At 44.1% G+C, this 24,583-nt stretch overlaps 1 protein-coding gene across 4 annotated transcripts in view; it reads left to right on the forward strand.

The window, feature by feature from the left end:
• The window catches only part of MID2 (midline 2), a 93,283-nt gene that overhangs the window by 19,759 nt on the left and 48,941 nt on the right, over positions 1–24,583 (forward strand). For all 4 annotated transcript variants that reach the window (XM_026478806.4, XM_048213507.2, XM_026478803.4 and 1 more), the window contains exon 3: positions 6,579–6,674. In XM_026478806.4, coding sequence (XP_026334591.1) covers positions 6,579–6,674 — 96 coding nt within the window. The remainder of the gene's footprint in view (positions 1–6,578; positions 6,675–24,583) is intronic.

The following is a 24,583-nucleotide window of genomic DNA, read 5'->3' on the forward strand; positions in this document are numbered from 1 at the left end:
GAATGAATTGGTTGGAGAGCAGGGTCAAACTGGAGACCGTGGAGAACGAATTGACAAGACTTGGTGAATGGCTGGTTGTATGGTTACAGATGAAAGAATTAAAAAAATGACTTTGGAGTAGGCGATGTCTTGAAGAATAGTGGTACTGGGGATAAAAATGGGGAAATTAGGAAGGGGCTGGCAGTTTTGGTGGGATGATTGGACTTCAGCTTTGAGTTCGATATGATTGTGGGTCATTGAACATTCGTTCCTTCATCAAACATTTACCGAACACCTATTAGGTGCCAAGTAACGGAAGGGGTGTTAGGGTTACAATGGTAAAGAGAGCACAGTCCCAACCCTGGTGGGGCTTTCAGCTCACTGTGGGGAGACAGATAGTTAAGGACACAGTTACAAGACTGTGGGGTGAGTTCTATGACAATGGAAGCACAAGGGATTGAGAGAGAGCATGGGAGGGACATCCCTCAAAAGAGACTTTGGGTGGGTTTTTGGATGCCCAGCTGGAGGATGGGGATGGAGTAAAGGGCACAGAGGGCCCTAGCAGAATGAAAATAGTTTGCTCAAGTATCTGGAGGAGGGCAAACGTGGGGGTATTCTCGGAACTGAAAGGGCAAATGTTCTAGAAGGAGTTAAAATTCAGACCTTTGTGGTGGCTGAAAGATCCGGGCTAGAGACGTAGACTGAGTGCCTTCAGCGTAGAGGTAGAGTCATGCAGTGGTGAGCTGAGTGAGGACCCAGGATTGTGCCTTGAGGCACACTCAGGGTCTAGAAGGGGGACAGGAAGGAAGAGCGTGTGAAGGAGGAAGGGGAGGATGTGCACAAGAGGCAGGAACTGAAGAGGAGTAGTTCAAGTAGAATACAACATTGAGGACTCCAGGGAAGTAGAGTCGGCTTTGGCTCACTATTCTGTTATCAAAATAAAATACTGGATTTAGGCTCCTAGTACGGGTTTTCTTTTAGAAGGTCCAAATAAAAATTTACACATTTAAGCTAGAGATTTAACCATGCAATGTGCCTGAGGAGAGGGGAAAGAAAAAAAAAATGCAGGATGGTTTGCATAGCATTCCTGATAAGGGGACTAGGGGAGGCATGGATCTTTGCAGAATGATGTCAGAACGTTCTGGAAAGAAGACGGATGGCCACCTGGTTCACCTGGCTTGAGGACCAGTCTGGCTATTCGCTAACGAACTTCAAGTAGAGTAGACCTTGTGGAGCCAGTATATCACCTGTATCTCATTCTGGGACATAGCCCGTGTCTACACAACAGCAAATAAATGTTTGGGGAAGGAATACACTCTGGCAGAAGGGTGTGGGCTTCAGTTGGTGGACCAGATGGTGTGTTCTGCTGTTGAAAGGCCATATGTAATTGATACATAAAGTGACAGACTGAAGCAAAAGCAAAGTAAGTATTTTAAGACAAGCAGTTAAAAAAAGAAAGCAGAATGTGACCCCAAAAGTGTGCTAAGATTTTTGGTTCCTGGCTTTTGGAATAGCTAGGAACATCAGTGAGCCGACAGGATGTCAGAAAAAAGAGCATGTCAATAAATAGTAATGGGGTCACTGGCTCAGATCATTTTTAAAGATGAAGCTGTCTTCTGTGAATTGGGAAGGCTCCGGTTTGGGGTACATCAGCCTTTTCTTCCCTTCCCTTCTCCTGCATCCCCCCAAGGTGAATTCCCACATCAAAAACAGTTGGGATCTTGTGTAGATTTAAGTCACGTTCCCCTTGTGCCTGTTAGAAAGCAAAAGAGTATACAGGCATTCGGTGGCAATTCTTCGTGTTTAAATAGAACAGGCAGAAAGGCGGCCCCCCTTTATAGGCTTCAAGATGGAGATGTGTCAGGTAGGGCTGTGTCAGCGTGCTCACATACGTGTGAATACACGTGCCTTCACGGAGCGTGACAGTGGCAATCGTGGTTGAGGGTGAGCACCTTCGGGGAGTCTCTGGCTTTAATGACGAGGCGATGTTTTGACGGATGGCTTGGTTTCTTGAGGGAGCCAGTGAGAAAGTTACCTGAAACAACGTGTATCTAGAGAAATGGAAAAATAAGAAACTAGCAGTTGGGGCACCTGGGTGGCTCCGCTGGTTAAGTGTCTGCCTTCCGTTCGGGTCATGATCCTGGGGGTCCTGGGATCGAGCCCCGAGTCGGGCTCCCTGCTCGGCAGGGAGCCTGCTTCTCCCTCTCCCTCGGCCCCTGCCCCCTGCTCATGGTTTTGCACTCTCTTGCTCTCTCTCTCTCGAATAAATAAAAAAATCTTAAAAAAACCCAGCAATTATTTGAGAGGGTTAAAGAAGCCATTTCTTTTTATGGGATGCTGTCTGGAAGAATAGCCCGTGCCTGGTATCTCAGAAATGGCCGACATTCTCCTCTTTGTGCGGGGTAGAACAGAGCACAAAGAGGCCAAGTCTACATGATACAACCGAAGCGGAACTCGAATAAAAAAAACGGAATCAGTGTTGACCGTCCCTTTAGCTCACTTGGGCCTTTTAAAATCTCAGTTATGCAAAGCAGCCAAGTATTTCCCTCACGTTGTGCCGCTTAGACACGTGCGCAGTTTGGTGAAAGCTGTAATGATGTCGTCATCCGGAGGTGAAGAGGGTCTCAGTCTCATGGCGCAAATGGCCTCTCTGACCCTCACGCAGGGGAAGCACAGAAGGACCCAGAGGTCACCTCCTGCGGCAGGAAATGGGAGCTTCATCCTGCTCCCCTGCCAACCTCCTGTCCCCCGTTTCCTCCCAGCAGATATCTCCCATTCCAATCTCCCCTGCCACTCTGGCTCTCTCTTTGTCGTGGTTCAGCTGTTCCGAGAAAGCTACACTAACGAGGCTTGGCCAGAGGGAGCCGGGCCCGGTGATCCACCGGACAGCACAAGAGAAGAACGGAACAAACCGCTGTTGCAAAACCAAACCGCAGCAGCGCGACCCCAAAAAGACACCTTTAATTTTCCGTAAGTGGACTGTGTGTACACACACACACACACACACACACACGTAGACACATAGACGCACACATACGTGTGTTCTCTTGGTGTACTTAGCCAGAGTAGAGGCAAGAAAATTACTTGGCCAAATCATTGCAATCATTCGAGCCTAGAGTGGCCCCGAATTTCTCGTTCTAAATGATTCGCCAGGGCCAGGCGTGATAAGGAAGGGTGAGGAGACGGAATGCATAATTGCAGCAATTCTCCACTTGCCTTTGCATACGCTCATGATCGAGAATCAATCCCACTTTGAGAGGAGGCTTTCATTCCTTGCAAATGAAGAGGAAGTGAGTAAGTAAATGTTCGGGGTTTTCCTCAAATTATGTCTCGTAATGTAAGAAAACAGTGGCAAAAAGCCATCAACAGATGGTGTTTTCATTAGCCAGAGATTTATTTTTCAAAGCATTTTCATATTAATGAAGTAAGGTTGAAATTAGAGTCATCTTGTCAGTTCTAGTTCTGTGGTGTTAAAATGAGCTGGCTTTCTGCAAATTGCTAGGGGGCCCGAGCAAAATAAGCGTTTGCCATAATTCTGTGATGGTAACCCAAGTTCCATAGTCAAACCAGACCCCAAATGATGTGTTCAGCCCTCATTTTTGTTTTCAGTGGCTTTACAGAAGCTGTGAGTCTCAGTGCTGGGCCATAAATGAGGAACACGCAGCAGGGGCTCTTAGTCCTGCTCGACACTATGAATTATTTATAGGCTATTAGTTTCACGACGAGTGTTGCAACAGGTTGCCTGGACTTGTTAGAAAGCATTTTCCCCATGGAATCGTGTGTTTGAATGGAAACGCGTTACAGTTTGAAACACAAATTTCTAATTCTGTATCCTCCCTAAGTTCATTAATCTACATTATGTCTTCCTCCTCGGTCCATATAGTCAATGGCGGGACATGGGACTTCCATTGATCTAGGAATCTGGACCCCTGTGCTAGTGATCGTCATAAACCGATGGGGCCCGTTGCCAATGCCCACTGTCTAACCTAAGCTGGACTGTTTCATCAAACCGTAGCTTTGTCTTAGTCACCCCGCAGCCAGAGTTTTGAAGAGGAGTCCAGACTTGCCACCTCCACGTCGTCACTACCAAGGGACTCCCTAACTCTGTACCTTTTGGCATTTGCTTCCAAACCCCACTGAAACGCCTTTTTTGGAGGTCACCAGTGACTTCTAATGACCAAATCCACCTGCCTTTTCTTAGTCCTCCTATTTCTCGTCCTCTCCACAAAGTGGACAGTGACAAGTCCTTTCCTGAAACGTGTTTCTCTCGGTTTTCCTCTCAGCTTGGCCCAGACCTGCAGTACCAACTGCCTTGAACATCACAGCTTCCTCTTAACCAGTGTCCCTGCCCCTAGGCTCTCCTGTTTCAGGCTGCCCCACATTATTGCTGGAAGGTTGAGCTCATAAATGTGGCCCAGATTACGTCATTGTCTTGCTCCAAAGCCTTTGGCAAGTCCCCATTGCTAAAAAATAAAAATAGGTGACAACTCCCCATCTAGGCGTTCAAGACCTTCAAAACAGGACCTCCAGCTGCACTTCCAGCCTTGGCCCCTACAACTCTCCTGTACCCTCTGTTCTAGCCAAATTCAACTTCCCTTCCCCGAACACGTCCTTATACTTTATTTCCTTCCACCCAGGTTATTCCTTGTGCGTGGAACACCCGGTCCTCCTCCATCTCTGTTTGTTCAAATCCTCCTTGTCCTTCAAGACCCACCTTCGTTTCCTCTTTCTCTTGGAATTCACTGCCCCCTCCCCAGAGCAGGTGCTCATTACTTTTTGTTGTATTCGATCTCAGCCATTTCTTTCTTTCTTTCTTTTTTTTGTCTCGTGACATCTACTAAGCTTAGGGATTGTGTCCAAATCAACAATCGCTGCCCTTCTTTCTCCCTTCTTCACTCTCTTTGCCCTTGCTCAGGAGAAGGCCACGGATGGAGACGGTGGGGAGTTCAAGAGGGCCAGGGCAGACATTGTGCCCAAGCCAAGAACAGCAGAATAAATGGGGGCAAATCACTTCCACAGGGATTAAGCCAAAGAAACCAAGGGAGATCTGGCAAGAAGGGAAGCAAAGATTAAGCTGGTTCTCATAATCCAGTTTGAGAGGAAGTGAGAGCAGACTGCCCATCCTAGAAATACATATATCTATGGGAATACATCCTCTGGGATGGACTCATGGGCCAGTGCCAAGAATACTAAGGAGCCACAGCTACTTAGTAGACAAGAAAGGGGCCAAGTACGTGAGTCCTCTCCCCGTTCCCCCACTTCCCTTTGCTCCCCCTCTCCATTCCCTCCTATCAAAAACATGAACTTTGAACAACTACAAACCGTAGGAGCCATGGAGACAGCAACGAAGCAATGTACACAACCAAGGGAAGGAATGTTAGCAGAATAAGGGCCAGAAAGTTGGGGTATTACATTTGGAACAGACTTTGTGGGGGTGTTGGGATGGTGAATGAGAGAGGAGTGGATTTTGGGACTGGTCCTAGAGGAGAAGCAGCCTCCAGAGCTGAAGGCTTGGGAATGGGGAGGAATATAAAAGGCCATCATCAACCTAGAGTGAATAACATTCTGGTTTTTTTTCACATAAGGAATGGGAGGGAGTAGCTTGCTCAACTGAAAATACACTAAGAGTTCTGAGTACCTTTGTACTTCTTTTATTTTAAACAGGTTTGCAAAGTGCTTCTAATGTATACTTGAAAGGATCTATGTACCAGTAAGCAATGATGAACAATGGATGTCCTGCCTTGACACGCCAGGCGTTGCATTTTGAAGTCCATTGTCTCCATGGGCTATTCCTCAGGGCCAAAGAAGGGAAGCTGTGAGATACAATGTTCGATTTTGATGAATCTCACAGTTAAAATACCATTTTTTCCCCCTGAAGGAACCTACTGATAAATCTAAAATGTTTCTAAGAAAAGAAAAGAAAAGAAAAGAAAAGAAAAGAAAAGAAAAGAAAAGAAAAGAAAAGAAAAGATCCTGAATACTGGGGCAAAGTGACTGAGGCTAGAGAACCGGGTTCTAGTCCCAGCTTTGTCACCTGCTAATTATAGGACTGCGAAGAACACTTGCCCCCCATTCTGAAGCTCAGTTCTCATCTGTAAAATGCTGACATATCCTACCTCATTGATTGTTATGGTTATTAAATGGTATATACGAAATTGTCTAGTGTAGTGTCTGGCAAGTACTATTTATTCAATAAATTATAGTTCCCTTAGTCTACTCATCGGTAAAAGAGAGGATAATACTTCTTCTCCTTATGTCACTGGATTACTGTGAAGGCAAAATGAAATGCTGTGAAATACTATAAAAAGTTAAAAATATTGTAGGAAACTTAAAGTCGCCTTAATATTAAATTCCTACATCCGTGAAGTCATGAATGTCATCTTTTCCCCAATAACGAGAGGCTGGAGCAAATGCACAGCGTTACTAATTAGCACCTAGAACAGTGCTTGGCCCACAGCAAGTGCTCAATGAATCTTTGAAATGTTTGTCAACTGACTGAATGATCGCCACATAATATTGGTTCTCAAGCTCATTGAATGTTTCTTATTTTTTCCCCTCTTCCCTGTTTCCCTCTGGCTTCATACTGTCGGCGATGGCAGCAAACTCTGGAGATGAACCTCACCAACCTGGTTAAGCGCAACAGTGAACTAGAAAATCAAATGGCCAAACTAATACAGATCTGCCAGCAAGTTGAGGTACGTAATGGAAACTTTTGCAATGCTTTCAGAGGACCCGAATCAGGCAGTCCTTTGGGGGGCACTTGAGTCTTGTCAAGAATGTAGCTCGGCCATTTGGAGTGCAGGGCTGAATGATAGTTCTAGGAAGTCTCATTCCCTTAGGATGCTTGTTCCAAGAAGAGTGGCAGATGGCTATTGTTTAAACAGAAGTACATGGGTGGCGGCCGTGGACTGGGGAGGCACAGTCCAGGAGGTCATCCGTTCTCCTTTCCAAGCGGCAGGCAATATGAGAGTCCAACATGCAGTGTGTTTCTTCTCCCATCAAACTGGACATCTTAGCTTCCTAAAGAGATAGCTGGGGTGTCACAGGGGCAGCTGGGAATCCTGGGTCCTTGGAGTAGTGCAAAGTTCATTTGGGGCAGTATCGTGTCTGTAAGAGTACTTATCAGGACTGCTTCTCCTGCTCCTAGCCTCTCCTCGCATTGTCCCCACGCACCTCACCTGGTCCTCACTCATCACCGTCGCACTTGCTCTTGTCGTCAACAGATGCTCTCTATGTTCAAGTTGTCTGTGAATTGTAAAGTGTCATACAAGTCTAAGGTTTTTGAAAACCTGTTACCTATGTCAAGGCCACATCAAAGAGCAGAGCTTACAAGAGGAGTCAGTGTTTCATAAGTGGGTGTAATAAAAGAAAGATGTTATTTCTCTCTCTTTCTCAAGAGCACGGGACCTCAGCTGTAGCATTTGGTTTGGTGTTGGTTTTGTTAAAGAAGCAACGGTAGTGCTTCAAGTCTAAAGTGGGTCGGGTAAAATGTTATAGCACTCGTCCCAGGCAGTGATTGGATAAAAATGTTTCTAATTCTATTTACAACCTCATGGTCTAGTTCTAATCTTACTTCCGTGACAGATAAATGTAGTGATTCAAGTTAAATCCCACCTAGGGATTTCTACTTAAGGAAGTGTGAGAATTTTCTAGTGAGACAAAGAATCATCCTATAAGAGTAAGCACTCCCCATTGTCTGGCTGTCTTCACGTCTTGCGTTTCTTAAAGTAGGGTATACTTGGATGATGAACGTCCCATAGCAATTTAATCCCTGCTGGGCACTCCCATTTGTGGAAGAGAGTGCTGCAATATGGAGGGTGCAGGGGATGCCAGTTAAACTCAGGCGCGAGGTTGTGGAATATAGCAGGAAATTTCGGGAGAAGCCCAAGGAATGGAAAGAAAGAACCCCAGAACGTAAGTTACAAAATGGGCTTCTAGCCTTGACGCTGCCATTACCCGGGGAGAGGAGTTTGAGTTAAGTCACTTAGCCTCTCCTCTTCAGGGTCCTTACCTATAGTGTAAGGGGTTGAACTGACTCCCTGACCTTCGATGTGTCTTCCAGATTTCACGGGTCATGATTCTGTGAACGGTTATTTTCTTTATTCTCTTCTTTGGTGGTCTTTGATTTCGTCCTTTCCTATACGGGGAGAAACAAAACAGAAGGCATTTTGGAGTGCTTTTCAGCTAGTCAGAAATCCCTCTCTGTTCCAGTCTATCAAAGCTTCTGATTATGCTGTTAGATTACAGTATAAGAAACCCACACTGGTGGAGAGACAAGGAAGTATTGTAAGCAGGAGACAAGATAAGGGATCCCTTGGCTTAGAATTCTCATGGTTGAGGGCGGGGTAACAGCTACTAGCGAATAAAACGTGGTTAGAAATTATAATTATCACCTTCCTCATTCTCATCAAAAAGACTATTAAGTATAGTGTAAGTTGTAGTCAAATTAGCAAAGTAAGCAGTTTATTTTCGTTGCTTATTTGCCCTGAGACCTTTCTAACATCTTATCATCCCACCCCTGGGAAGTTTATCACTCTGACCAGCCTCACCCAAACAGAGCCGGGTTCCAGCCCTTCCCAGCACACTGCACCAATCAAACCTTTGTATTCAGGGCCCCACTCTTCAAGTAGCGAGGAGCTAGTCTCGTAAAACAATGCATCATTGTGTTAATAGAGGAGGACTCATTCTGGCCCTCTACGTAACAGGCGCAGTTTTACCAGTGCCTTTCTGCAGTCAGTGCTCAGGCCTGAGCCTTGCAGGAGATGACACCCATGCCGCCGAGTGGGAGGGAAGAGCAGCCCCATGATGAACCAGCAAAGGAGGGCTTTAAGAGGGTCCCTTAGAGATGCTTGTTAAATCCATTGCGTAGGCTGCTGTCTGCTTTGGCACACAAAAGGTCACCTTTTGCTAATCCTTATGCATGGCTTTGTACCGGGTATGAAGAAAACAGCGCGGGCGGGTGCTGTATCTGCCTTCGGGAGGCTTAGGCGCTGTGCAAATCCACCCCGATACGGACATACGTGTGCTGGCAATAGAGACAATGGGATAAAAATGTTAACCAACGGTTGGCAGAGAACCATGAGGTCCGGCATTACATGTCAAGGGTGAGAGTGTATTTGGGGAGTTAACTGCAGAGGCCCTCCAGTTAGGATTCTGTCTTTGACGGGAACCCCGCAGGATGGTTTATGGAAGAGCATGGCTGTGCTCTATGACATCATCCCTTCTGAAAGGTTAGGGATGTGCCCTAAACTTCCCCATAATAATAGGGTGAGTCCAGGGTACTTATTATACTCGTTCAGCACAGAGCCTGTGTGTCCAGAAGGCTTTGGAACAAGCCCTGGGATTAGAAATGCAGTTAAAGAAGGGACTTGAGACTTCATAAATGCTTATAAATACTTTATACAGTGAAATAAATGGCAGGAGACTGGCTGTCATGAGAACCGGACACTAAAGGGTGCTGTGTTTGTTTTTTTCTTTTTTTTTTTTTCCTTCTATCGAATCCAGCTTTGTCTATAGGGAATGACTCTATTCGCAGTGTGAACCAGGCCTTTCACGTTGGGCGGGGGTGGAGGATACCAGCTAAGGCGCTTCTGAGAAAACCGAAATAGGGCTATTTTCCTGCCAAACCTGTTCCCCTTCCTTATTGTCTGCAAATGTTTTTGTCGCAGATTGACTTTTCATAAAGGGGCTGTGAATACTGCCTCTCTCCTGGTTCTTTCTTCTTGTTCTCTGTTCTCCCCAGAAAGTAAACAAAGCCGCAGTCTTCCTATTATTACAGATCCAGAGATTAGGATCACCACAGATTTGTTAGCTGAATTCCTTAGTAAAGTCAGCCTGTTCCAGTTGCTGCCCAGCTTCCAGAATTTAGGGGATAGGCAGTTGGAAACTATTTTTTTGGTTGGGGCTGGAGAGCATGGGAAGGAGGCAGGAGCAGAAGGAAAACTCCTTTAATCTGGTTAAGGGAGGGCCATGCTTTGACACCCCCCATGCTGGCCACTTGATGTCTATATATAGTTCTTTGTCCTTTCTCATCAGGCATCCTTTGTTTACATTTCCAAAGGAAATCTCTGTTTCATGCATAGCCAAGGGAAAATGTATACCAACAGATGAATATTTCCTCTTGGCTTCCAAGCCTGCGCCGTTTTGTGAATAACAAGCACTCCTGAAAATATCGAGGGGAAGAAAAATAGTTAAGTACTTGGGGATCGGTCAGTCGACAACGAAGCGTTTCTTGAGCCAACACTACGTACTCAGTGCGGTGGGCAGTTTGGAAACTATAAAAGAAACATGCTGTTGCATGCCTCCAGGAAGTTTTGAGTCTAGCTAGGGAAAGGAAAACGCAGTCTCTAGTAAGAAAGAGGAGGATTTAGGGAGCAGTGTAGGGAGGGTAACCTTTCCGTTTTTACTTCTGGAGTCTTGTTGGTAAGTTTCAGGGCACTGAGCTGACAGAAGCACCTTCCTGGATATTCTATGTGGCACATGTTTTCCTCTCCTCCAGAACTGGGGTTGTCCAATGGGTTAGTCCATTCCAGAAGCCCCATGGGCAGATTGATTTCTTTCTGGTCCTTCTCAAACCTTTTAAGGAGCTGGGTGGCTTCCCTACATTGGGTCTTGGCCTCAGTTGATTTCAGAAGTCTTACTGTGGTGTTCTCCCCTCTTCCTGCCCATATCGTGCGCTGACAGGAGATTTGGTTTGGGAAGGGCAAGAAGTGGCGCCTGACTGCTTCCCCAAGCATAAAAATAGGTGTTTGAATGGGAATTAATTTTTAAAAACCACACTTCTATGGCTGATTTTAGCAGACGCTCCTTAAATGTTTTAGAGTGGTTGGTCGAGCTAGAAGCCAGAATCGAATCAAAAGCATTAAAGCACAAATCCGTTTGTTGGAAGAGTCTTCTCCAAGCCCCAAGGACATGATGAAATGAAGGAGTGAGTAGAGTGAAGTCAGTGTAATCAGGGACAATCTCATAGAGAAAATGCATTTTAGCCAAATGTTTAGGGAAGAAAAATAAATGACCTCCTACGCTGAGACAGAGAGCAGAGAAGTATTAGTGGAGGTGGAGAAGAGCCTGTCATATGGGCAAAAATGCTATGCTACGCCCTGGGTGGACACTGGGTAGATAGAGATAAATAGGAAAGGGTCCCTGCCCTCAACTCAAGAGAACTTACCTGACAGGTAAAATGTCAAATACGGGATGAAGTGCTAATTATTGTAATGAAGGTAAGTGCAAGATGACAGGCTAGCATGGAGCAAGTCACCTAAGTCTGCCCGAGGGACTTAGGGAAGATGGCAGAATGGAAATTAAAAAAAAATCGAGTTCTCTTGAAATAAGGGTAGAATTCTGCCAAGGGGAATGAAGTAAGGTCGTGAAGGGGCCCCCATGCAAGAACATGGAAGGGTAAAGAGCACAGGGATGTGCAGGGCACATCTTGGTTCAGCCAGAACGTGAGAGGTGAGAATCATTCATTGCAAGACGTGAGTGTGGCGAAGTAGCTGGGGCCTACGTAAGGAAGGGCCTCGTAGGCCAGGCGTCAGTACTTGGACTTTGTCCTGAAGACTCTGGGGGAGCCATGGAAAGCTTTAAAGCAGGGGAATAACTGCGTAAGACCTGCATTTCAGGATTGCTCTGGCTGTAGTCCCGCCCCCCAATGGAAGAGGGGTAAAGGTCAAAAGCAAAGGCAAAGAGACCCCGTTAGGTGGCTTTTACTGATGCAGGGAGAGACAAAGGCACAACTTAAGGTAGTATGGTAGTAGGGTTAGGGAGGAGGGGATACATTCAAAACACTTCTGGGACGTGGAATCAGTATTACTTGGTGATCAGTTAGAGGCGATGGGTGAAGGGGTAAGAGCATAGTAGGATGGTCCCCAGGTTTCTGGCTTGGACCGCTGAACAGATGTGTGGACTTTTAAATAAGTCAGGAAATACAGATGGGGGTCTTTTTAGACACGAGAGTTTGTCGTGCTGTGAGCCAGTACTCAGGTAAGAAGTGCCGAGTAGACGGCTGGCTGGATCTGGAGGTCAGGAGCAAGGTCTGGGGGAGTGGCAAAGACCTAGGCCTCATCAGCACCTAAGTAGCACGTAATGCCACGGAGAAAGTCTAGCATGAGAAGGGCCGTGACAGAGCAGCCCAATTGTTTGTCACTCTGAATAGAACAACAGATTGACCTTTCCAAAATAGATGGAAAGAGTGTGGAGCTTTTTATGAGATTACTGAGGAATGCTGTGCCTTTAAAAAATTTAAATATCAGAGGGGCGCCTGGGTGGCTCAGTCAGTTAAGCATCGGACTCTTGGTTTTGGCTTGGGTCGTGATCTCAGGGTTGTGAGATCAAGCCCCACGTTGAGCTCTGTGCTCAGCGAGGAGTGTGCTTGAGTTTCTCTCTCCCTCTCCCTCTGCCCCTCCCACCTGTGTGCTCTCTCTCTTTAAAAATAAATAAATCTTTTTAAAAATTTAAGGGGCGCCTGGGTGGCTCAGTTGTTTAAGCATTTGCCTTTGACTCAGGTCATGATCTTAGGGTCCTGGGATGGAGCCCCACATCGGGCTCCCTGCTCAGCGGGAAGTCTGCTTCTCCCTCTCCCTCTCTCCCTCCTCCTGCTCATGCTCGCTCTCTCTGTCTCTCTCTCTCTCTCTGTCTCTCAAATACATAAATAAAAAAATGTAAATATCAGAAGTAAAAGATTTCATTTGTGGATATAATCAACATTTTAGAAATTAACCTTTGTACAGACTATAATAAGTAACACTTAATGAAGATTTCCTATGTTCCAAGTGAGCACTTTATATATGTAAACTCATTTCATACTTACAACAACTCTATAAGGTAAACACTATTATTACTCCTGCTTTACAGGTGAAACATTGAGATACAGAGGGGTTGAAGTTATTTACCAAGGTCATGCTGCTAGTAGGTAACAGAGTGGGGGGTTTCAATCCAGGTGCTTTAGCTCCAGAGCCTGTGCCCCTAACCACCCCATTGTGTTTCCTTTGGCAAAGCCAACGTCCATACCGCTTGAATGTCTCTTGTCCATTACCAGTGGTTCCTGACCCATCGTGAAGATGATTTAGCGTGAGTAAGGGGTGTGAGTGAGGGATGTGAACGCCAGAGGAAAGCAAAAGAGAAATGAAAAACAGAAGGGAGGAGGAAGGAACACCAGCAAAACAGAGGATCACACAGCAAAGGAAGAGAAGCCTTCAAGGTGTGGAAGGTTTGATAGAGGCCATTGGCATAGTAGCAACATCATATGGGAGAGTATCATTAGTGACCTCTGAGAGAGAAGGTTCAGCAGAAAGGTGTGAGGATGGAAGACAGACTCAGAGAGTCAAGGAGAAAGTTAAGTTGTAAGGAAATGCAGACCCCCAGGAGTTTGAAGGCAAAGTGAAAAGAGAACTAGAGTGGTGGTTATTAACCTCTGCAGTGCAGAGCAGTCTGACTCACAAACACACATATAAACTCTAGTCGTTGATTCTGTGACCGGGTGGCTAGTAACAGGACTCGCTCGTCCACTCTGACTTGCACCGCACATGCGCCATTTCCCTTCCTCACTTGGCTTCCAGCCACCTTTCCAACCCAAGGCCCTCTTGCCCAGCTCCAAAGCCTCAGTTTCTACAATTCCAGCCTTCCAGAAATGGTATGTAGGTTCTGGGATGCAGCGTGCCATGGTAGCTTTGGAGCTGGACGGACAGGAGTCACGCTCGCTGTTGTAGCCTTGGACACGTAACTACTCTGCGCTCGGTTTCATCATCTGTGGAGCTTAGACTGATCATACCTTGAAGGGAAAGGTAGTACATGCAGAGCACTTGCTACTGTGCCTGGGAGAGTCAAGGCTCAATAAATGGTGCTAGTAGTTGTTGCTGTGGTGAGAGGAGTAGAGTTCACAGCAGGAGCAGTTGTTAGCGGTAGTAGTAGTAAGTAATATTTCTGGGCACCACACCTTTTCCAGAGATTCCTCTCGCAGACCTCAGGACTTCTAGAGGTATTTATCTTTATTTCTGAGGGTTGGGAGGACAGTGATTCCCAAATGCTCCCCATCAATTTCAAATTTAACGTACATGGACTAGAACGCTCCTTGGGAAGGAGGGGTGTAGTGAATTGCAGCGCTAAAAATGTCGGTTTTTAGTCTATATGGCTCAGCCATATAGACCCCATTCCATAACCCATCAACAGCTCTGCAAAGGTGCCACAGTAGAACGGGGTCTTGCGCCCAATAAGCTGCTCATTTTCAGTTACTGAACTAAATTTTACCTAGTGGGGAAAAAGTTCACTGCCCTTCTGCAAGAATACCTAAGGGAGTCTTTAAGTTGATACTTAAGTAAACTCGCCCATTATCCTGCCCAGATGCCTCTTGATTACTGCCTCTAAGCAAAGACAAAAAGAAAAGTTTTAGGGCGGGACACATACTTTGATTTCTAGTGGTTTCAAAAAGAGTTCTTTGAGATTTTTTAAATGTTTAGTAGCCAAAATGTTCTGTATTTTTGTGAGAGATCACAGAGCAAGTGGAGCTGACTTAACAGCTCCTGAGGAAGATTCGGGCTACTAACACCTGGTGAGAATGAAATAGCTATTTTGAAACCAATGTGGAATTATAGGTGGAAAAAAATGATTTTCATGCACAATGAAAAATAAGTGCATAGTGACCTAGTCAGTCTATTCAATTATACTCCTGAAATGATTAATTCAGAGTATTACGTTCAATCCTATTAAGTATATGGCAATTGACATTTAATATAGATGAAAAGCCTAAGTCAACTGTGGAATCCAAGGTGTGGGCAGAGCCTATTTTTATACAAGGAAAGCAGATGCTTTATAATTTTTCAGTCATCTAAAGTGTTCCGTTCTTTTTCAAACATACTTTTTGACAATTCTTGCTAAATTCCAGCAAAATACAAAATTCGAGGACATGAATTGCTGCATTTGAAACATTTGGACACATGGCAGGGTTGTGAGGATAAAATGGGTGAGGATTAATATCGTTTCTCCTCTCCTCCTCCCCCACATCTGTAGGGCATATAAGCTCTCTGGTGTAGTCATGTTTTCATAGTCAAAACAGTTCATAGAGGCATGCACTCTTGTTCTGTTTTTACACTTTCTTTGGCGCAATGAAGCTCATTTTATAGCCCCATTTCCCATCTGCTGCCTTCCTCCTCCAGTTCCCGTTTCTCAGTGTTCAAATTCCAGGTTACTCACCGAATGACCAGAACACCTGCCTCATTTTGGACCCCTGCCTGGCTCCGCTCTTTGCACAGCCCACCCAGGTTCCCCATGTCCAGCATGCCCTTGGAAAGTTGGTGGAATTCTAATAATTCAAGCGAAAGTCCTGTCAAGCCCACTGTGTTTGTTTAAATGTTTCCAGTTCTGCCCCTACCTCCAATCTCTCCTGCGTCAATCCGACCCGCAAAAAATCAAATCAAAGACAGAAAGCAAAGACCCCACAAAACGAAAACCACCACCACCACAACAGAACATTCACGCAGCCATTGAGATGCCCTTTCTGGGGCGCCTGGGGGGCTCAGTCCGTTGGGTATCTGCCTGCGGCTCAGGTCATGATCCCAGGGTTCTGGGATCCAGCTCTGAGTCAGGCTCCCTGCTCAGCGGGGAGTCTGCTTCTCCCTCTGCCTCTGCCCCTTCCCCCTCCCCGTGCATGCTCTCTCTCTCTGAAATAGATAAAATCTTCAAAAAACAAAAAAAAAAAAAAAGAAAGAAAGAGAAATGCCCTTTCTGCCCCTGCCTGACTGGAGAAGTCTAGCTGTGTGATAGGGTGAGCAGGGTTGGGAGTGGGAAAGAATCCTAATTGAATCGTATGTGCTGGGCTCCGTGCTGGAGGCATTCTTGTTCCTGATGCCACTTAGTGTTCGTGACACCCCATGATACCACTGGTGGCACTCTTGTTTTACAGATGATGAACCCAAGGATGAGGGAAGTTAGATGTTTTTTCTCCCTTCATTAAACAGCTCTAGAGGCATAGATGGCCTCTTTGGAGGCTTGGTCCATGGCAAGCCTCTCAGTACGGGTCTTCGAGAGCCGAGAGCCGGAGCGGCGCTGTGCTCTCAGTCCTTCCTGGGGGAGGAAGCAGAGGGAGGATTGCCGCTCGAGTGGGCAGAGGCAAGCGGGAGCGTCCACTATTAAGGCACTTTTACTTACTCAGATTAATTTTGTGCCATGAGACCCAAGTGAGGGGTGAAAACAGAGTGGGCAGCTCCAGGTGACCCATACCGACCCGAGTCACACGGGCAGTTTACTGTGGCACCCGCACTTCCTTCCAGAGACTTCCTTCCGGAGACTGCTCCGTGGGGGTCCTCCTTCTAGGCTTGTGCATGAGCGTGTTGCCAGGTAAAAGCAGTCTCCGCACCACGCATGTTTCTCTTAATAGTTACAAAAGAGGTTGACAGCAAAGATTTACTCTCAAAAGCATACTTAATGTTATCACATTTAAATAGCCTACGAATAAATACAATACCCCAATGACTGCAAATACATAGATTTCCTCAGTAAAAGAGCGGGTACATTGTTGTGATTAATGGTGGATGGTGTCCTTTGGTGAAGATTATTGAGAAGTGCACATATGCCCAGGGAATCAGCTCTTTACTCCATACCTCGCCCCCTGCCCACTACTCCTCTCACCTAGATCGTATCTTCAATCCAAGTTTACCCCTTCTCAGGCAGTTCTGGAAACTCTCATTACTGCCAAGAGCTTTGCGTGCATTAGCTCATTTAATCCTCACGGTAACCTCGTGAGGGAAGTACTGTTATGATTCTCAGTTTACAGATGGGGAAACTGAGGCATAGAGCAGGTAACTAATTTGCACAAAGTCACAGATAAGTGGCAGAGGGAGGGTTGGCATCCGGCCAGACTCTGGAGTCCCTGCTCTTATAACCACATGCTGTATCAAAAGTGAAGCAAAAAGCTGACAAGATTCATCAGTCAGTGGCTCTATGTACTGCCTTTTGCAAGTTGCTGATTATCGTGCCTAAGGTCTGGGTAAAGACACATGTCTACCTGGATAGCCTGGCTTGGTGTGTTGTGTGAGTGTGCATCCATGTGGGAACGGCCTGGTGTGTATCTGGAGCAGCATGTGGGCATGCCTTTCTTTTTTTAAAATTTTATTTATTTATTTGACAGAGAGAGAGAGTATGAGTGGGCAGTGGCGGAGGGAGAAGCAAGCTCCCTGCCGAGCAAGGAGCCTGATGCGGGGCTCGATCCCAGGACGCTGGCATCCTGACCTGAGCCAAAGGCAGACGCCTAACTAATTGAGCCACCCAGGTGACCTGGGTGTGCCTTTCTTTGTGGTGATAAGCTTTCCATACAGCACACACATGCGGTTACATGCCTTTGTGCTTGCTATAGGCATCTGTCTATTTCTTAGATGGCTGCCTGGGTGTTGGTCTCGTGTGTGTGCATGTGTGTTTGTAGGGGGGATATTGTAAAGAGGGCATATGTGGAAAGAAGAACATATGTCCAGTGAGAGAATTAGTGTTTAAACTGGGTCGTGAGGTCCTCTTTGACCTCTGTTTTTTTTTTTTTCCCCTCAGAGGGTTCTTCACAATCCCTTGGTATTTTCCACATAAAGGAGGAGAAACCGGGAGACAACTGGAGGAGATTGCCTTTTGTTTCCTCCGATTGGAAGTGTCGTCTCTTGTGTTCAGAGCAGGTTTCCCCCTCGTCTCCTCTATATCCCACGCCGGTTTCCAGGTTCTCCTTAGCAACATCAAAGGCACAAGACAATCATTGGCTTTGGAATAATTTCTGAACCAGTAAAGCTTTAGCTACAAAATTGCATCATACCAATGGGAGTCCATGTCCTATAGAACCACAGAATTCCACCTTACGCTCCTCCACGCCTACTCTATATCCGGGTAATTGTGCACTGGCACAGATCAGCGGGTGGAGGAGCGCACAAAGATGTCTTCCTAGAAACGTGGCAGGTGGGGAGGCAACCACAGGACATGAGGACGATTAGAGAAGGTGAGAGGACAAGGCAGGAAAGGATCACAATGGGAGGCAGTCAGAAAGTATGTGAAAAAGAGGGGGAAAACAATCACAGTGTGCCAGTTTACTACCGAGTGCACACACAACGGAATTCTTGCCAAATTTGTGGGGTGTTCTAGCATCCGAAGAGCTCTGAATCTTCTAGCCTCCCGGGGCTATTCTGGGATTCTGATTGCCACCCAGTCATCAGCCAAGAAATCCAAACTATTTTAGGAGGATTCCATTGGCTTTTGAATGAAATGGAATTTATGTTATATTGGTAGCACAGAGAGAACATTTATGTATAAGAAGCAAAAAAAAATCTGATCTCACACATGAGTAGGCAAATTGTATATTGTCTGCACGCCAGGGAGTAGAATTAAACATCTTCGTGCTCTCATACTCCATTTCTGTCAAAAACGGGATATTGGCAGCAGACCGTCTGACGAAAACCATTGACCTCCAGTGAGTCCACGCGTAATGCTAACCCACTGTACAGCTGCTAAGCCAGTGACACGTCATTAGCCCAGTAGGTGAACGCAAATGGCATTCCCTGGGTTTTGGTGTTTATTATTTATGGTCTTTTAAACAGTAACTACCCTCGTAAAGAGTCAGGAAAACCTACGTCACTTTTTCCTTTGTGAACCTTTATCAGAAGGTATTGATTAAACTCCACTGTGTGCTTAGTTAGCATTGTATGAATTGCCCTGGGACTAGAGCAGGTAGGTAAGTCACTGTCTTTGTCTTTGAGGATATTATCGTCTAGTTGAGGAAGCAGAACTAACAGTATGAAGCAGCGGTAAGCAATACAAAATAAAATAACTGAGTGCGAAATTGTGATACCAACTTTGCACGCTGTTACGAGTACAGAGGAGCAGGAGGTTGAAGAAGGCTAACCTAACCACTGTATCCTAAATAGCTACCATTTACTGACGCTTAATATGTGCTATTGTGCTACAGGCTTCACGTGCATTATCTCATTTAATCCTCTCAGCTACCTCTGAGGTAGGAACTATCATTATCCCCATTTTTCTCAGATGAGGAAATTCAGATAACTACGTTACTTATGCAAGGGACGTGATGGGACAGGAGATTGAGAGAGGCAAGGAGGGACCTGATCACGAAAGACCTTAAGACTCATGGTAAGAAGTTTGGAATTCATCCCAAGGTCAGAGGGAAGCCAATTAAAAGTTAATGTGAAGCCATTTTAAGTATGGGGATAGTGTGTCTTTAAACAGATTATGCTGCCTGGCTGCTGGGTTAAGACCACATTGAGAAGATTCAAGACCAAAGAGAGAGAGACCAGTTAGGTGACTGTTGCAGCACAGTGCCTGAAATATAGTAGGTGCTCAGTGCGCACTTGTTGGGTGGATGGATAGTTGGATGGATGGATGGGTGGATTAATTTAAGGAAGAGATTCTAGTGGACAGAACAAGTGAGGTAACAAGAAAGGATGGAAGGGGGCAGATTTGAGTTATATTTAGGAAGTAAAATGTATGGGATTTGATGCTTCATTGGATATAGGGAATGAGAAAGGGAAGTTAAGAATGATGCCCAGGATTTCTGAGGGGCCAAGCACTGCCATTTATTCATTTGAGGGACATTAGAGAAGAATCACATCTAAAGGAAAAGGATATGGGAAGGAGATGTGCTCGGTTTTGGAAACACTGAATTCGTGGTGCCTGTGGTTATGCAAACAAAAATGTCACTAAGCAGTCAGATATGTGGGTCTCAATTTCAGGAGAGGAGTTTCGGATGGAAATAGGGATAAGCAAGGCAAATATGGATTTTTGGGGGGTGATGGAATTATTCTAAAGTTGATTTGTGGTAATGATTACACAATTCCGTAAATTTACCAAAAATCATCGAATTGTTCCCTTAAAACAGATGCACTTCGTGGTATGTAAATTATATCTCAACAAAGATTTTAAAAATTAAAAAAAGAGACAAGCAAGGCACTGTCATATAGGTGGTATTGAGGCCTTAGAAGTGGATGAGATCGCTTAAGAGGGTTCATGTATTAGAACTCTCAGAATACTGGCATCTAAGGTATACAGGCAAATGAGTTGGAGTGATCAGAAGGATAACTAGCAGAATTAGGGCCATGGAACCCAAGGGAAGAGAGTATAGTATTTACAGAAGAAGTAAATGGATAATCTTTTTTTGTTTTAATGAGAGGAGAGACATAAATGTCTTTAAATGCCAATGGGAAGGAGCCATTTGACAGGGAGAAGTTGAGTGAAGGAAAGAGAGGGGAAGATGAATCAAGCAAGGACCCAGAGAGGAAAGGATGCAGAGCTTCCCGTCAACTTCTCCCAGGGAGAAGTTGAGGTTTTTGGATATGAGGTTTTGCAGCTTATTTTAGGATATGGAGTTTTGTTTTCTTCCAGATAAGTAGCTACTGTGCCAAGACCATGTATTCATACAACAGTCCTAAGGATTATTTTATTTTAGGATATGGGGTTTTGCAGCTTATTTTAGCATATGGAGTTTTGTTTTCTTCCAGATAAATAGCTTACCATGCCAAGACCATGTATTCATACAACAGTCCTTATCCCATCAAATGGATTTGCCGCCATTGCCATATATTGCGTTTCCATATGTATTTGGACCTATTCTAGACTCTGCTCTGTTCTACTCATTGAATGTTCTGTTCATATGCCAATACCTTCTATTTTCATTCTAGTGGATTTCTGGTAACTTTTAATATTTGGTGATATCCGCTATTTCTTTGTCATAATTTTCTTGCTATTGTTGGATATTTTGTTCTCATTCTCTGCATGAACTTTAAAATAATTTTATCCAGTTATAAAATATACTCAATTTGGATTGTGATTATCATTGTATTACAGTTATTAATTTTACAAAGAAATGATAAATTTTCCCAATCAGAATCATGGTATATCTCTGCATTTTTTAAAGTTTTATTTTGGGGACTTCTCTTTAATATTTTATTGTTTTCCTCAAATAGGTATAGTAGCTTTCTTGCTAAATTGATCCTCAGGCATTTTACAGTCTTGTCCCTATTGTGAACGGGTTGCTTTTCTATTTCCATTTAAGGGGTACCTGGGTGGCTCAGTTGGTTAAGCGTCTGCCTTCGGCTCAAGTCATGATCCCAGGGTCTTGGGATAGAGCCCCGCATCGGGCTCCTTGCTCAGTGGGAAGTCTCCTCCTCCCTCTACTCTAAGCCCTGCTCCTGCTTTCTCTCTGTCTCTCTCTCAAATAAATAAATAAAATCTTAAAAAAATAAAACAGCATATGGAGAAAAGCTCTTGATTTTATATATTTTCTTATATATAATAATCTTACCAAATTAGGTCCCTTAACTAAACAAACAAACAAACAAACAAACAAACAAACCTAGAGGCTCTTAGGTTTATCTGAAGTAGTTATTTTTTTTAAACCAATATTTATACCAATTATTTAATTTTCTCATTTTCTTTTGCCTCAGCTAAAACATTAAAAACACTGCCAAATAATAGTGGCAGTATCAGTCATCCTTGCCTTATTCATGATCTGGAAAGGACTTTAACATTTTCTGCATTAGCATGACATTTGGTATTTGTTTTTTTAGCATATTTAAAAGTTATAATTTATGTAGAGTTTTTATTTGAATTGGCTGCTTAAAATCCACCGTGGTGGGAGTCTTTGCACCATGGAAATCAGCAAGCACTACAAATAGTGGCTTTTCTTGAGAGCCAATTATTAAATGTTTACCAGCACACTATTTTCTCTGAGTGTATCCCCTTTCCATTGTCAGTATTGTGTTTTTTGTTTAGTTTTGCTTTCTCTTTTTCCATAATCAGGATTTTTGAAGAACCTGCTCTTGGTTTTAATTATCCTTTGTATGATAGTTTCATTTTGATTCTATTTCAGCTTTTTAAAAATGAAATCCTCTCTTCTGACTTCTTTTAGTTTATTTCATTGTTCTTTTCAAATTTCTCTGAGGTTGAAAAATTAATTCATCTATTTTCAATCTTTATACATTTTCCTGAGTAGAGCTTTAAGTGTATCCTGTAGATATTTTATTAAGTGTGTTTTTTCATTATTTTCTATAAAATTAAGAATTTCAGTTTTGATTTCCTCTTTAATGCTAAAATTACTTAAGGGTGTGTGTCTTAATTTCCAAGTGATTAAGCATTTAGGGGTTTATATTTTTGTTATTTTCTCATTTTACAGGATTCTGATCAGAGAAGGTAGACTATAAAATCTCTACTTTTTAAAATCTGTCTGTATTATGTTGTTCTCTGTGGCTAAGTACATGATCAGTGGTCAACATTCCATGAGTAAAAGAGAATAAGGTATATTTTCTATAGAATACAAAGTTCTAGACATAACTATTACATTGTTTTATTGATAGTTTTTTTTTAAATCCTCCATATCCTTGCTTATTTTTTCACTGTGAAACCTACTTACTTCATCTGTTGATTTCACACTGTATTTTTTTTTGTCTTACCATTTCTCTATTTTTAAGATTATTTGTTTCCTAGAAGTGCAACTGACAGTTTAAAGCAAAGGCACATTTTTAAAGTTATTAATACATATTGTCAACAATCTCTGCTCCCCACGGCAATTTATACTCCCACCAGAAATGTACAAGGGAGCAGATGGGGCTTTCCTAAGTTTTCCTCTACCATGCTGTTACAGAATGCTACTGAATTCCGTCACCTACATTTGCCTTTTTTGGTCCTCTCTTTAAGAGAACAGCTCTTGGCTGCCAGGCAGTAGTTGAGAGCAGGAGTTCCCACTCGATTAGGGTTAGGGTCAGCAAAACTGATGGATGTCATCCAGTAGGCCTCGTATTCCTATAGCAAATAAAGCCATGGAGTCTTTAGGGCTTGGGTTGCCTTAATACAGAAAGAGGTCAAAGAGGGGCGCCTGGGTTAAGCGTCTGCCTTTGGCTCAGGGCGTGATCCCGGCGTTATGGGATCGAGCCCCACATCAGGCTCCTCTGCTATGAGCCTGCTTTTTCCTCTCCCACTCCCCCTGCTTGTGTTCCCTCTCTCGCTGGCTGTCTCTATCTCTGTCAAATAAATAAATAAAATCTTTAAAAAAAAAAAAAGAGGTCAAAGAAATCAGTGGTTTTGATTAAGTAATTAAATATCTCCATGTTGGGGGGGGCACCTGGGTGGCTCAGTCGGTGAAGCGTCTGCCTTTGGCTGAGGTCATGATCCCAGGGTCCTGGGATCCAGTCCTGCATCGGGCTCTCTGTTCCACTGGGAGTCTGCGTCTCTCTCTGCCCTTCCCTCCACTCGTGCTCTCTCTCTCTCTTTCTCTCAAATAAATAAATAAAATCTTAAAAAAAATATATCCCCTTGTTGGTCTTTAAGTAGCTCCCTCTATAGTTCCTGCTGTCCCTATGCCTGAATCCCCGAGACTCTCAGTGTCTTTATCCCATCCAGTAACTGACTTTTTTTAAAAAAGATTTTATTTATTTATTTGTGAGAGAGAGAGAGAGAGCACAAGCAGGGGGAGTGGAGGCAGAAGGAGAAGCAGACTCCCCTGCTGAGCAAGGAGCCTGACATGGGGCTCGATCCCAGGGCCCTGGGATCATGGCCTGAGCCCAAGGCAGATGCTTCACCGACTGAGCCACCCAGGCGCCCCAACTGACTTATTTTTCCAATATCTCCTTCAAAACTTGTTTTCCGGGATGCTGAACTTCCTAATGCTTCACGAATGAAGGAAAACTGCTGTACAGAGATCTGCATTTTCACAAAGGACATACATTCTGAGGGTAGAATTTTAAGGGTCAAAAATTCGAGTGGAGGCAACGCATGGTAGTGATGGAGGCTTCTTTTTTCCCCCACTGTGTAACAGCGAGATGTAATTATTCTTTAGAAATATGCATGGCCTTTGAAAACTCAGATTAAATTCCTCTTCATGGAGTATCTGAGTCAAACAAGTCAACTGTAAAAGCCCATTTTTAAATATAATTCAGAAAATTTAAATACGGAGCAAGCCTTAGATGAACGTTATTAAGGAATTATTTATTCGCTGTGATTATGCAACAAAATATCCTTTTATTTTTGAGATGCAAACTGAAGTATTTAGTGGTGAAATGATATACAGTGTTTTGTATTTGCTTTGAAATACTCCAACAAAACAAGTCGGGGGTGGGTACAAGGCATTTCATCATATTCTCTAGTTTTGAATATGCTTAGAAATTTTCATAATAAAACCATTTAAAATGATAACACCAGCATCGCTGCAGCCAGTAAAACAATGCTAAAACGTATAAAGAAACCATTTTTAAGTTTTCCCTCCCCTCTCTCCATCGAAATCTATGGCCTGGCTTATTTTTTGTCTACCCAAATCCATCTCTCTCAAAGTCACATTGTTTGAAGCTCCTCAGTGAGGAAAATGTGACGACAGGGAAAGATCCAGGTGTGAGAACTAAACCACATTACTGTCCAAAGGCAGCGCACAGGAAATTGGCTGCTAGTCAACGCATCCTTCCTTAGAAAATACATTTGGAATCAGATGTGAGATCTGAACTCGAAGAGGTCATAAGCCTGAATTCCTGCAGTATACTCATGTTCAGAACAAGGTAGCTGAAATTAGCTCACTATTCAAGTAAGGCCAGCCCAGCCCTTTCGGTTCTAGATGAGATGACGAAGAACGATTTATAGAATAGAAATAATT

This window comes from Ursus arctos, chromosome X, assembly GCF_023065955.2.
Source record: "Ursus arctos isolate Adak ecotype North America chromosome X, UrsArc2.0, whole genome shotgun sequence".
NCBI lineage: Eukaryota > Metazoa > Chordata > Mammalia > Carnivora > Ursidae > Ursus > Ursus arctos.